General features: G+C 44.9%; 1 protein-coding gene across 1 annotated transcript; it reads left to right on the top strand.

The window, feature by feature from the left end:
- Positions 1-3,914: 3,914 nt before the first annotated feature.
- Positions 3,915-13,797, top strand: ADIPOQ (adiponectin, C1Q and collagen domain containing; the record flags this gene model as incomplete). The annotated part of the gene is made up of 3 exons (XM_082839323.1): positions 3,915-3,999; positions 12,134-12,349; positions 13,277-13,797. 3 exons carry the CDS (start codon positions 3,915-3,917, stop codon positions 13,795-13,797), a joined length of 822 nt encoding a protein of 273 aa, XP_082695449.1.
- Positions 13,798-14,642: the final 845 nt, after the last annotated feature.

Below are 14,642 nucleotides of genomic sequence, written 5' to 3'. Positions count from 1 at the left end.
TATGCTATTTTCCCCACCTTTAAAAAAATCATCCAAAGTCCATAGCTTATATTAGGGTTCACCCTTGGTGTTGTACATTCTATGGGTTTTGACAAATGTATAATGATGTGTTTCCACTATTATATTAGTATTTCTTACTGTTTTTAATTTTAGCCATTCTAGTAGATGTGTAGTGATACCTCATTGTGGTTTTAATTTGCATTTCTGTAATGGCTAATAATGTTGAACGTTTTTTCATGTGTTTATTTGCCATCCATATGTCCTATTTCATGAAATATCTTTCATGTCTGTTGCCCACTTTCTACTTGGGTTTGTTTGTTCTTTGTTTTACTGTTTAGTTTTGAGAGTTTGTTATATAATCTAAATACAAATCCTTTGTCAGATGTATGGTTTGCAAATATTTTCTCGCAGTCTGGAGCTCTAAACAGGGTCTTTCATAGAGCAACAGTTTTAATTTTGATGAGGTCTTATTTACCATGCTTTTTCTTTAATGGATCATGCCTTGATGCTGTGTGTAAGCATTTGCCTAGCTCTAATTCCCCGTGTTAGTTTCCTAGGGTTGCCATAACAAATCACCACAAGCTTGATGACTTAAAGGAGAGAAAATTATTTTCATCTCCTACTGTGGCAGAATATCCATTAATTATTTTCACATATGTTCTTTCCTGTCATCTCTCTAAATATAATAATTATACTTATTTTAAAGTTTTGCTCCCCCCTCCCTTTTTTTTTTTTTTCTGTTAGCTTTGCTTCCTTGGGTGTGAATTCTTCTATTTATTAAAGTTGTGGCCTATGTCTGATCATGTCTATTGATACTTAGCCCTATATCCACTTTTCTGTAATCCCCTTTGTACTCCTGAAGCTGGTGTCTGAAACGACATATCCTAGACTCCCTTACTGGATAAGTTCCAATTAGCTTCTGCAAATGGGAGACAATGGTGCAAGACTGAAGGGGGGGGGGGGGCTTCCCTGGTGGCGCAGTGGTTGAGAGTCCGCCTGCCGATGCAGGGGACATGGGTTCGTGCCCTGGTCCAGGAGGATCCCACATGCCGCAGAGTGGCTAGGCCCGTGAGCCATGGCCCCTGAGCTTGCGCGCGTCTGGAGCCTGTGCTCCGCAATGGGAGAGGCCACAACAGTGAGAGGCCCACATACCGCAAAAAAAAAAAAAAAAAAAAAAAAAGATTGAAGGGGGATGATGGGAGAAGCTATTGTGTTTCAGGCAGTGCCCCTGGCAGTGTCAGTAGCCCGGCTTCTTTTCAGGGCAGTGAGTGCAGTCTTTTAGGCTAGAGCCCAGGGGCAGTAACCACTTCCTGAACTCTGAGCAACACCATCTCCATCTCTTTGTTTCTCCAGCCTTTCCAAAATGATTGTGGGAAATTCTTTGACTGATACAGTATTTTGGTATGAGGAGTGGTCGAAGGATAGGGCTCTCAAAGATATGAATCTAGGGTTGCTTATCTGAACTGGCCTCCTTGCCAGTGGAAGTGGATTGCTGTTAGTCCAAAGAATGAGTGACAAAACAGATTCTTATATTTGTATCTGAGGGTGCCTTAGATAAAGTGCAATTGTAGTCGAGTCTTTGGAAGAGATAAAGGAATTAAAACTTTTTTTTTGGCCATTTCTAGGAATTTGGGGATGGAGTGGAAGGAAGGCTGCCGGGTGTGTTTCCTCTATGTCTTGCTCTAATCTTCTAGATTATTTTTCAAAACACACGGGTTATACTTAGTTATTTCAATTAAGATTTTTTTTAAAAAATCACAATAAAGCAGAAATATATGGCAATACTTAAACATATTTATGGGAAGGAAATCACGTGACCTGCTGTTTCAATATCCCAGTTCCCATGCTGACAGGGGATTGAACAGTAGCCATGATACCCTGGAGGAAACGATGATGTTTATTTGATTATTTTATTTTAGATAGTAACAGTTCTATCCTGAGAAAAAAAAACTAGCCTCAAGTTACCTCTGGCTGAATGTTTTTCAGTTGCAGTCTCTAAACCAGTATGCCACAGAATTGCTTCTTTCCACATGATGAACTTTGTGGTGAATGGCAGATTTCCCTGAGGCCTCTAGATGACAGGCTTTCGCAGTGTCACTGGCAGACAGCCAGACCAGCACAGTCTTCGTGTGATTTTGGAGCTAAAGTCATTCCACCTTGTGCAATAGTTAAAGCCTGCTGTAACCAGCTGTACTCCCATAAGATCGGAAGAAACTGCTTTTCATGCCAACCCCAAAGCTACCCTGAAGTACACGCATGAATCTTAGGGTATTATAGTCCATCAGGAGGGGTGAGAGACATAAGGTACCAGAAAGCAAACAGGTTTTATAGCCAGACAGACTGGGTTCAAATCTTGGATCTGTGCCTTGGACAAATCACTTAACCTCATTGAACTGAAGATACTTGATTTGTAAACTGGAAGGCAGTCAGAGCTATCTCCAAGGGGAAGATTAAATATGATCACTCCCTTATTTTTGATTTAGCAATTATCATTGCCCACCTTATACCGGATCTTATTCTAAGGGCTTGAGGATAAAACATTGAACAGGCAAGGCACCTGCTCTCGTGAAGTTTACATTCTAGTAAGGAGAGACAGATAGTAACACAAACCCCAAATCAATAAAAGATGCCACAATAAAAATAAAATACTGAAGTAACTGAGGGTTGCTGTAGTTTCTGTGTGTTTTCTCCTCGGTCCAACCTATCTAGTAAACCAGTACCTCATTTTCATAAGCCCCTTACCTAAGTCAGTGGGCCCTTGGGAAGAGACTCATGACTCCAATCTCAAAGGCCTAAAGTAACTTCTCTAGAAATATTTGCATATTAGTAAGAGGTTAAACCTTAGATCAGATTTTTACTTTACTTTGCTGGTGGGCTTTTAGGTTTTTTGTGGCCAGGAGAGGTGGTATTTAGGGCCAGGTAGATACCCAGGCTCTGCCTGAGAACACTCCGTTTCTGTATGTCTTGCAGAAGTTATTGCTGGGATCCTGAGCCCTTGCTGGGGTCATGATTTAACGCATCAGAATTTGTGGCTAGCAGGAACTGGCCCCGATCCTGTCCTTCAAAAACAAAACGTGGGTTTGCCAAGAAAGAGTCCAAGGTGATGAGCATTGCCACTTTTAGCCTAAGGCTTCTAGGAACACCTCTGTGGGTTACAGCCGCTCCAGGCCACTCCTAGCCCGGAGCAGTGCTCACCAGTAGGTGGAACAGGCACACGTTTAAGGTGCTGGCAAAATGGGGACTCACACATGCATAAAAAGTTAGTTTTCAAAAACTTATCCAGAATTTTGAAACCACAAAATCCTTGAAAGTTGGTATTCTCTCCTAGTTAATATGTTTTCTGATATACTGAATTTGAATCACATACAGGTGGGGACTTCAAAATCATGTGGGATTCAGGGCCTTTAATGGTCTTAATCTGCCCTACACCAGCCCAGAAACATCCCCTCACCTCAGTTCTCAAAATTGGCATGCAAAGTCTTTCCCCAATCGGGTTCAGGCCAGAGAACAGAGGATGTGTTATATTCCTTGTTATACTGCAGTTCCCTATCATGCATTGTGAGCAGGAGGTGATTGGTGCCCCGGATTTATTAGGGCAAATCTCCGGGAAGACGAGGTCTCCTGGACCATAGGGCAATTCATTTTACATAAGGAAATATCTTGTTTTCCTGCTTCTGGTCTTGACCCTTGGCCCCGTCGCCGTTGTAAGAGGCAAAAATAAGAGCCAAAGTCTGGAGACAACACTGTGGTGACTGAAGCTCCACTTGGCTTCCCAAGCCCAAGCTGATTGCACCAGGTTCCCCAGGGTGGACCTGAGGCAGTTGCCAGGGGCACATGCCTGCCCATTGGTCTCTGGGCCTCGCCATGCTGGCCAATAGGAAAGGACAACTGTGAGGTGGGGACCACCTGCCCCCATGAGTACCAGGCTGCTGAGACTGGGCCATCTCCTCCTCACTTCCATCCTGACCGAAGTCTGTGGCTCTGATTCCACACCTGAGGGTAAGGACAATTGATTCAAGTTCTAGGCTGGAGGGGAAGTGGCTGCCCTGCCGTGGAGCCCCTGACTGGGATGTGCCCACACTGTCCTGTTAGCAGGGTAGGGAGGGATACAGGCAAAGCCCTGGCCAGGGTAGCACTGACGGATGCAGACAGGCCTTGGGGTTCTTCCTCGATTCTCCCACGGCTCCAAGAGAAAAGGGACTGTTCCTTCTGGTCAAAATGCCTGGGACCATCCTGAATTTTGCCCAATTCACTCTGTGGTTAGATGCCTAACCAAAGAGAAGTTTGGGGTCAGTGAAGTTGGAGGGATGGTCCAGTGTTAAAGTCCAATTAGATAAGAGGAGAAGGGGACCAATCACTTAGCTTGACCAGGTAGGGCGGAGGAAGAAGCACGTGAAGAGGCAGCCTGGGGAAAGCCTGAGCTCCGATCTCAGCCTGAGTTTGGAATCCAACTCCAACGCTGGATTCTACTCAGCGATATTTATTGAGCAGATTCCGCGGGCCAGACACTGGGTAGTGTCCGTGAGGTACAAAGATGGGTGAGGCGTGGTCAGTATGTGTAGATTGGGGGGTATCTGTAAATATGGGAATATCTACCCCGCTGTGGGGCTATCTCACAGGATGACTGAGAAGTGCAAATGAGGTAAAGTGAGCAAGGGGCCTGGCATATACTGGCAGCTTATGAAAAATCTTATTTTTGGCAGACATCTTCTGACAGAAACAACTGGATCTACCTGGTCTTGGTCAAGCCCAATCCTGCTTGCCCCAGTGAGCGCTGCCCGTGCGGCCTCCTGGTTGTTTCCAGCCATTGATGCAGAGACCTGAGTGGGAGGAATTTAGAGATCAGGCCAGCCCCTGTCTGAGGATGCGGGTCTGGGGAGGTTCTGGTTTTCAGATCAAGCCTTACGAGGGGTGCAGCTACCTCACTCCTGGTGACTCCTGCCACTGGGGGTAAGGCCACCTCCTCCTGACGAGGTTGGAAACAGGGAGGCCTTGACGCTGACAGAATATGTCCAAAGGAGCGTGAGGGTGTCAGCTTTGCTCCTGAAGCTGAGCAGTGGAAAGGGAGCCTGCAGCTTAATTGTCTGTCCTGGTTGCCTCCCTCCTTCCATTCCTGAGGAGTTGTAAAGAGGGCCACAGGACTTGCTTCTTGTCCTTTCAAAGGTGGCTGTGGGGACAGACTTCCGTCCTACTCCTTGTCAAGCTGGGGACCTGTGGCCCCAGACACTTTGCTGAGGTCAGGAGGTAGAAGCTTTGGAGACTAGAAGCTTTCAGTCAGGAACTCCTTCAAGTGGAGAGAGACTGATGCCAAAAATGTGTGTGTGTGTGTGTGTGTGTGTGTGTGTGTGTGTGTGTTGGGCACAAGGATGCTGAATAAAAGCTTTCATGTCAGGGCTTCCCTGGTGGCGCAGTGGTTGAGAGTCCGCCTGCCGATGCAGGGGACACGGGTTTGTGCCCCGGTCCGGGAAGATCCCACATGCCACGGAGCAGCTGGGTCCGTGAGCCATGGCCGCTGAGCCTGCGTGTCCGGAGCCTGTGCTCCGCTACGGGAGAGGCCACAATACTGAGAGGCCTGCGTACCGCAAAAAAAAAAAAAAAAAAAAAAAAAAAGCTTTCATGTCATCCTCCTGGGAGCCAGGCAGAGCCTAGCTGATTCCTGGTTCTGCCATTTATCATTAGGTTGCACCGTGTGAAATTGCCAATATTCTACCATTTTCGACCTTTAAAAATGGCAATTTCATTGAATTCAACCCAAGAGTTGCATGATCTTAAGCCAGCATCTTGGTCTCTTTGAGTCTCAGATTCTTCTAGAGTGGAGTCAAAAGCAGGGCTATGAGAAGGATTAAACAAAATACAGTCTGAAACTGCCTTATGCAATTTATACTGCAAAGAACCCTTACCAATTTCAAAGTGTTCTCATGTTCCTCGTGATCTCATTTAGCAGATTATGAAGGTGAGTCTGAGAAGCCTTTTTCGAGGCAGTGTAATGTGATGGGAATCTCTCACGGATGTTCTCCTTAATCTCTCAGTTTCCCCATCTCTACAGTGGGGGTTATTTTCTTTGCTTCATGGAGTTCTTGTAAAGATTAAAATAAATAACAAATAGCATAAGTAATGTGTAAAAGTTCCTAGTGTGAGAGCTGGTTTCTATGAGGATGCAATAAATGCAGCCCTTTCCTCCCCCTTAGCCTCCCATTTGTAAAAGCAGGGCAGGGGTGAGATGATTTCTGGGATACCTTTCAGCTCTCTGGGACTATGTGATCTATGCTTTAATGTCCTTCCCTGCTGGAGGAATTGGCACCGGGTCTGGTGACCTCTTTCCCCCATCCCACTCTGTCTCCTGCCTGTCCCAGAGGAGACCCCATCCTTGCATTTCACAAGATTCTGCTGTTGTTACTGGCATTCCAGCAGGTCAAAGTGGAATTTCTCATACACTTAACAAATGAAAATGAGAGATTGTAATATGGCCCTTTAGGATCCAGAGATCATCATGGTCATCCCCTTGCATTATTTTGAAAGCAAGGAGAGCCATGCCTGTACACAGTGCACCATGAAAGTTAGTACAATAGAAAGAACTCAGGTTTTGGATTTCAAATTTCACCTCTGCACTCTTTTACCTGTGATCCTTGAGCAGAAATTACTAAACCTCTTTGGTCCTCGGATTTCTCGTGTGGGAACTGAGCCCTAACCCCCAGGAGCTGTGGAGGTTAAATGAGATTAAAGGGGTGGTGAGTGTACAGTGGGGATCCACAGCAAGTCGTCCATAAATATTTGCTTGCTTCTCTTCACTTATATGTGTGGAACACTTTATAAGTTTTTAAAATACTTCTTCATAATTTTAGTCTACTGGTTCTCACAACAATATTATGAAATAAGCTAAGAATAAATTCATTAATAATCGCCTTTGGGGAATTCCCCAGTGGTCCAGTGGTTAGGACTCTGAGCTTCCACTGCAAGGGGGCATGGATGGGTTCGATCCCTGGTCGGGGAACTAAGATCCCGCAAGCTGCACATGGTGCCGCCAAGAAAAAAAAAAAGTGAAAAAAAAGAAATAATCACCTTTGCCTGCAAAGAGCATGAGGTCTGGAAAGTGGGTGGGGACAGGTAAGTCACCCAGTAAGTCACTGGTGGAGCCCAGACTAGAAGCCAGGTCACTGCATCATAGTCTGGAGGTTCCTTCATATTATTTTCTCTTCTATCCCCCATCCTATGGAGTAGAATATTAAAAGGCAGATGTGTGACCTTGATGCTGTTTTCCTTTCTTGGGATATGCCTAAGGGTCCATTGCTGGGTTTCAGAAAACCAGAATTTGATTTCCAGCTCCTCTACATTTAGCTCTGGGATCTTGGGCGAGTCACTTAACCACCCCGAAACCCACTTTTCTCATCTCTAGAATGGGTACATTCATACAATAGATGACATTTATTGAGCGCTGACACATGCCTGGCACTGTTTGAAGTATTATTTTACATGGATTGTGCCTTTTAATCCTCCAACAGACATATGACTGAAACATGTTACAAGGAAGAACAAATTATTTTCACCCAACCACTGAGGTCATAGAACCTGTGCTCTGTATTCTACCTCAACCTGTCCCTCAAAATTGTGAGAATTAGGTGGGATATTAAGTGAGGTGAGGACTTTACAAAAGGCATTCTACAAAGACAAGGAATTTTAGGTGGCACTTGGGATTAGCTTCATGACCCATGTAAATGGTTTCTTTATAGGCACGATTGAATCTTAGAATATAGTTCTAGATTACAGTTTTATTTAATAATGTTTTCCCCTTTAGAAAGAGAGGTCTTTCAAAATCAAATTGTAAAAATTGCTATATCTAAACAGAGAGCACATATAATTTTGGAATAAATTGTTTGAAATTTCGGCATCTCTGCACTGACCTTCAATTATTATCAATTGCTAATTTTTCCATCCAGAACTTGGTCAGACGACAACCTTCTTCTTCAATCAGAATCGCTTCTTAGCATCAGAAACATCTTAGGATTGTGTGCCCATCTGCCCCCAATCCCTCCTTCCATTACTGTCGCCCCATGTTACTGTCATGGAACCCAGATTGGTTGCCCCTATGAATGGAGAGATCTGTCCATAACACTGTAGTGTTGAGCACAGAATGCCTTCCCTTGGGCTGGGAAAATAGAATCTTTTTTTTTTCAAATTTATTTATTTTTTATTTTATTTTATTTATTTTTGGCTGTGTTGGGTCTTCATTGCTGCACACGGGCTATCTCTAGTTGGGGCCAGCGGGGGCTACTCTTCGTTGTGGTGCGCGGGCTTCTCGTTGTGGTGGCTTCTCTTGTTGTGGAGCACAGGCTCCAGAGCTCAGGCTCTGTAGTTGTGGTGCATGGGCTTAATTGCTCCGCGGCATGTGGTATCTTCCCGGACCAGGGCTCGAACCCGTGTCCCCTGCATTGGCAGGCGGATTCTTAACCACTGCACCACCAAGGAAGCCTAGGAAAATAGAATCTTGATTTTTAAAAGAGGAGGAGGAGCCAGAGGACTCTAGAGACCTGACTTTTCACTCCTTCTAATGGTTTGGAGGAAGCCCCCAGTCACCCTTCTTCTTTGGGGCCCTCTGTAGCTGCCTTCACTGGTTCTTTATTCTGGATTCTCTCCTTCTGTTTCCCTGTGGAAAAGAGCATAGCCCTCCTCATTTCTGGAAAAAGCAAGCACAGAACCTCTCGGTGGTCTTCTTAGGAGTTTTACTGCTAACCCCATAGAGGAAAAGGATGGAGATGACAAATTGTGGGAAGTTTGGATGACATATAAAGTCTTAAAAACCTGAGAACAAGTATTCTCCTTAAACACAAAAGGGGCTTGGCTGGTCTTTTCTTCTTGGCTTCTCGTCTAACTCCCCTCTTTCTTCTCATCTTGGGAAAAGCCAAGCTTAAACTATCTCTCATTTTCATTTTATTTCCGGCTGTTATTGAGAACACCCCTTGAGACCTCCAATTCCAGTAGAGGGGGACAAAGGTACATGTTAATGGTAAGAGAAAACCTTGACTAGGGACTCATGACCACCAGGGGGCAGCATCTATCGCTATCGGCACCTGTCTCAGTTGTCTTGCCTGTCTCTCCTCCTCTCTGTCTGCTGGTCTCATTCTCAATTCTCACTCTGCTTAAGATGATATTAGAACTTGATATTTGATAAATGATGCATCAGACCAACAGAGATAAAAAAGGTTAATTTAATTAAATGTCTTTTAAACAGTTTTCAAATAGGAAGAAATCATCTGAGTATCTTAGATCACAGTTTACACCAACACAAAATATCAGAGATGGATTAAAGAGTAAAATTTAAAATACACCAAACAATAGAAGAAAATAAAGTACTCACCAAACTCTAGTATGGAGAAGGACCGTTTAACACTTAGAAGCAAAAAAAAAAAAAAAAAAAAACCCAACAGAGTTGGCTATATAAAAACTAAAACTTCTGTCACCTAAAACTCAGGATAAGCAAGACAAAAGAATAATCTTTACACTAGAGTTAATAGTCATAGCACATATGACAAAGTGTTGGCATAAAGAACTCACACAAATTAATTCAAAAAGCACATTATGTCCCTAATAAATTAACTGATAAAGAACACTTAACAGAGATATCAAAAATGAGGAAATTAAATTAGGAAATAGGCCTTTAATAAAATGTACAACTCACTAATGATCATAATGCTCACTAAACTAAGAACAACAAAAATGTTTGTAATCATTATATCCAAAGCTGGTGAGGGTAGCTAAGATAGGCTCTCTATGTACACACTGACGTATTACCAGGGAACAGCATGACAAACTGTAATTTGGGAATATCCATCATAAGCCTTAAAAATGTTCATACCTTTTGGTCCAGAAATTTTACTTCTGGGAATATGTCATAGCAGAACAATAATTTGAGGATAAACTATGTGCCTAAGGATGTTTGTTACAGATTTAAAATGTTTTAAAATGAAAATATGTTCAAAGTTCAGTAAAATGGGAACGTTGACATATATCTTGGCTATATCCACTTGATGGACTAGTGCACACACGCGTTTAAAATGACGATTATAAAAATTAGAAAATTGCAAGGCAAAAATTGGGGAATAAAATTTCTATGTAAAGTATTATTTCCACCATGTTTAAAAATAAACAGATGGATTCTTGGGAGTGGGGATTGTTTTGTTTTTTGCAGTTTTCAAAGTATTTATCTTACTATTTTTCTTTCTTGGCTGTGTGCCTCATGGCTTGTGGGATTCCGCGACCAGGGATTGAACCCGTGCCCCCTGAAGTGGAAGCGCAGAGTCCGTTAACCACTGGACTGCCAGGGAAGTCCCTCTCTTACTATTTTTAATGAACACACACGTGTGTGTGTATGAAAGATGAGCATATATATATATATATACAGTAAACATATATATATGTTTATATATAACATATATAAACTTATCATATATATATGATGTTTCACATATACATATGAAAGATGAGTGGGTTGTGTCACATGGAGGGGGCATTATAGAGCCCCAGGCAATGGGCCATAGAGGTGGGATTCCAGACACCATGCATGTCTTTGGGGTAAGATTTCTCATCAGGGTCTTTTCTCCATCTTTCACAGAGGAAACGTCTCCTGAAGCCAAACTCAATTCTGGAGGCTTCGTGAAATCTATGAGACAAGCAAACTGTTGAAAAATATTGAGTGTTTAGGGTAAAAAAATACATAAGGACCATGTTTTATTTAGAATCAAGTTCTTGGGATTAGCTACATTTCAAACTCCACAGAGGGTCTTAGTGATGTCTGTGATCCAGGATCCTATGCCCTGTTCCCCTCTGTGGTGCTTTCTCTCCACTCCCTTGTGAGAGAGGGATGGGGAGACTAACACCCTGGCAATCAGAGGTGGGGGCTAAGATCACCTAATAACAGGCAGGGATGGATGGGGACCAGAGTCCCCGTGCATGTAAAGGACTGTCTTCCGGGAGGGGCTATGGAGGGCCAGTTCTGAGACAGGGAGTCCCTTGGCCATCTGTGCCCCTTGAGCTTTTTGCTAGGGTACCCAGAATATATGTTCTAAACATACTCCATCCTCTTTCCCTCGTTCCCCCTTCCTTTCTCTTTTCCTTCCTCCTTCCCTTCTCTCTGGCTCTCTTGCTCTTTTTTTTTTTTCTACAGAACTATTTATTTAGTCCCTACTCTGTGCTGGTGGTGGGTTAGACTTTGCCCCATGGTGCTTGTAGTTTAATGGCTGAAATGGGTAAGCAAGTCAGGAATTATAGTATATGGTGCAAGATGTGCCAATGCTAGATAAGCGAGGGCACTGGGGGAGCACAGAGGAGGAACGGCAGACCAGATTGGGGAAGGAGGACCGGGAAGACTTCCTAAAAGAGAGGACAGCCCACTGTGTCCTGAAGGCTGCGTGGGGATCAGGCAGGTGGCGAGGTGCAGCTAAGTGTGGCCCAGGCAGCAGTCAGTGGATATTCTCATGCGACAGTGTGTCGCTGGTTGTCTGACTAAGGCTGTGTGTGTGTGTGTGCGCGTGTGCATTGTGCATGTGTGTGTATGGGTGTACATGTGCATATGTGCATATGTGAGCATGTGTGTGTGCACATACATAATATACCAAATGGTCTAACATGTGGCCCAGGGAATGGGGAGAGGAAGAAAGAGAATGGGAAAGAAAGGAGGAGGAACAGACATAGAAAATGAGGAAAAGGGAAGTAGAGAAGAAAAAGAAGGAGCCGGAGAGAGGGAAGTTGGTTAGAGTTGAATGGGATGATCTGAATCATCATTCTTGGACAATTCAAGGGATAGGCTCATGACAAGTTGACTCTTGGAGCCTTCCCTGTGCCTCGTACTGTGCTCAGATATGAGGAATTGGAGGAGTGTTGTCTCACCATCACTGGTGGTGGAAGAAAGGAGATCACACACACAAAGAATAATGCTAAATACTGCAACTTTCAGGGCAGAGAGAAATCAAGGTAGGCTGAAAGAGTCAGAATCTGAGTCTCCCTGCAAGAGATGAGTACTGAGAGAGCAGGTCTCAGAGGCAGACTCTGCGGAACTGGCCAGAGTCCTGCTTGGGTCCTGACTGGGTGAACCATGTGGGGTCCACTCTTCTGTGTCTGACAGCACAGGTCTGGGTTCCAGGACTCAGGATGCTGCTTCTGGGAGCTGTTCTACTGCTACTAGCCCTGCCCAGTCATGGCCAGGAAAACATTGAAGTGCCTGAAGCCCTTCCCATCCCCAAGGGGGCCTGCGCAGGTTGGATGGCAGGCATCCCGGGGCATCCTGGCCACAACGGGACTCCAGGCCGTGATGGCAGAGATGGCACCCCTGGCGAGAAGGGTGAGAAAGGAGATCCAGGTAAGAATAAGGTCTTTAGTCTCCTCTGTCACAGACTTCTCCTGGGTAGAAGAGGGCTTCTAGCACTATAGGAGGGCAATAGTTATTAACTTAAGGTCTACACACAGGGAAGAAACAAAGCTTTTTAATGTGACCCATAAGCAACATGAAGTGGATTTTGGATTGGCCTTTCAAAGGTAAACACACGTGGTACCTTTAAAACCAAGTACCCTTGACTCTGCTCTACCCACACCACCTTCCGCATCCTCTTTCCATCCCCGCCCTCATCCATCCCTATTCCCAGTCTGCTCATATTCCTGTTTCCCTTAATTTTCCCTTAATTCCCGTTCCATCCAGTGGCATTCAACCATACTTCCTGGTACCTCCTGCAGGCCACAGTCCTTCTCGTGGAGAACTCTTGCTCTGGTGCACAGGACTGTTAGAGGTTACTACAAGAGAGTCTACTCCAAATATGCTGAAGTGAATGTGGACAAGTGCCTAAACAGTGGAACAGAGAGAAAATGCCCTCAGTGCAGACCTGGGTTAACAATGAAGGCTTTCAGGAGGAGGCGGGGCTTGAGCGAGGCCTTGAAGGATGTGTGGACAGAATAAAGGAGGGAGGGCAGCCTAGACGGAGGGCAGAGAAAAGCAGATGTGTAGTTGGTTGAGCTGGCACATAAAGTGTTGGCAGGGTGGAGCATCGGTGATGGAGATGTATAGGAGATAAGGTTGGAGATGAATTTATGGGAGCCTGCTGTGGGGCAGGGGATGTGGAGGGGGAAGTGACAGCTGTCCCCTTTGGGAGCTCTCATTGGTTCCTTGCTCTGTCAGTCAAGCAGTTTGTAGGTAGGGGGCAATGATTTAGGCTGGAACCTAAATGATTTAGGCTGGAACCAACCTAAACGGGAGTTCTGTTTTTGTGGTCACTAAGGTCTTCTCGTTCTCTAGGTTTTGCTGGTCCTAAGGGCGACACCGGTGAAACTGGAGTGACTGGGGTTGAAGGTCCCCGAGGCTTTCCAGGAATCCCAGGCAGAAAAGGAGAACCTGGAGAAAGTGCCTATGTATACCGCTCAGCATTCAGTGTGGGACTGGAGACCCGGGTCACCATTCCCAACGTTCCCATTCGCTTTACCAAGATCTTCTACAATCAGCAAAGCCACTATGATGGTACCACTGGCAAATTCTACTGCAACATTCCTGGGCTGTACTACTTCTCCTACCACATCACAGTTTACTTGAAGGATGTGAAGGTCAGCCTCTACAAGAAGGACAAGGCCGTGCTCTTCACCTATGACCAGTTCCAGGACAAGAACGTGGACCAGGCCTCTGGCTCTGTGCTCCTCTATCTGGAGAAGGGTGACCAGGTCTGGCTCCAGGTGTATGGGGATGGAGAGAACAATGGGGTCTATGCAGATAATGTCCATGACTCCACCTTCACAGGCTTCCTTCTCTACCATGACATTGAATGAGCACCACTAACTCAGAGCCTCAACTGGGCCAAGCAGCCTGGAGTCAAAGAACAGTCCACAGGTCTTCAGTGTAGTTAGGAGACTGACTTTATTAACTAGTTGGAGGACTCTGAACATTATTCATTCATTCATTCATCAAGTACCTTTTCAAAAAATCATATACCGTGTTCCCAGACAGTCCTGAAGAAGACACATCCCTTGGCCTCAAAAATCTATCATGTAGTGGTAATACTAGAAGGATGGTAACATCTACTGGGGAGTTTCAAAACGTGACAAGATAACCAACTACAAGAAAGTATTTGACAGTGCTACTCTGTGCCCACTGTTTTTCCTTATGTTCATGCCAATCTTGTGAAGTACACAGGAAAGATACTATTCTCCTCTTTTTACACTTGGGGTCCTGAGGATGAGAGAGTTAAGTGAATGCCTAAAGTCACACAGGCATTTAGCGGCAGAGCTAGAGATCCAACCCAGGGCCGTGGGCCTTTTCCAGTATACAGTGCCCGTTTTAAGGAGTGTGTGGCCTTTTGGAGGGTATTGGTAAGGGTCTCTCACCCAGCTTGCCTGAGGGCCTTTGGACTGGCCTTCACCATGCATTAAACCTTTCCCCAGTAGTGCTCCCTCGGAGAAGGTGGTTCTATGACTACGTCCCTTTCCAAATGGACTACTCAGCAGCTCCTGCACTACTCCGTACTTCCTCTTCTCTGTGTCTTTCCTCATGCTCTTCTCTCTGGCCCAGCAAGTCGACTCCATCTCCATATGTTGACATCTTCCCTGTTTCTCAAGTCCACCTGGTCAGGAAGCTTCTCTGATGTGATGTCTCTTTCCTGCAAGCCTTCCTCACA

This window comes from Leucopleurus acutus (assembly GCF_964270905.1).
Source record: "Leucopleurus acutus genome assembly, chromosome: 5".
NCBI classification, from domain to species: domain Eukaryota; kingdom Metazoa; phylum Chordata; class Mammalia; order Artiodactyla; family Delphinidae; genus Leucopleurus; species Leucopleurus acutus.
The sequence above is the reverse complement of the archived record's forward strand: the minus strand, read 5'-3'. Positions and strand labels throughout refer to the sequence as shown.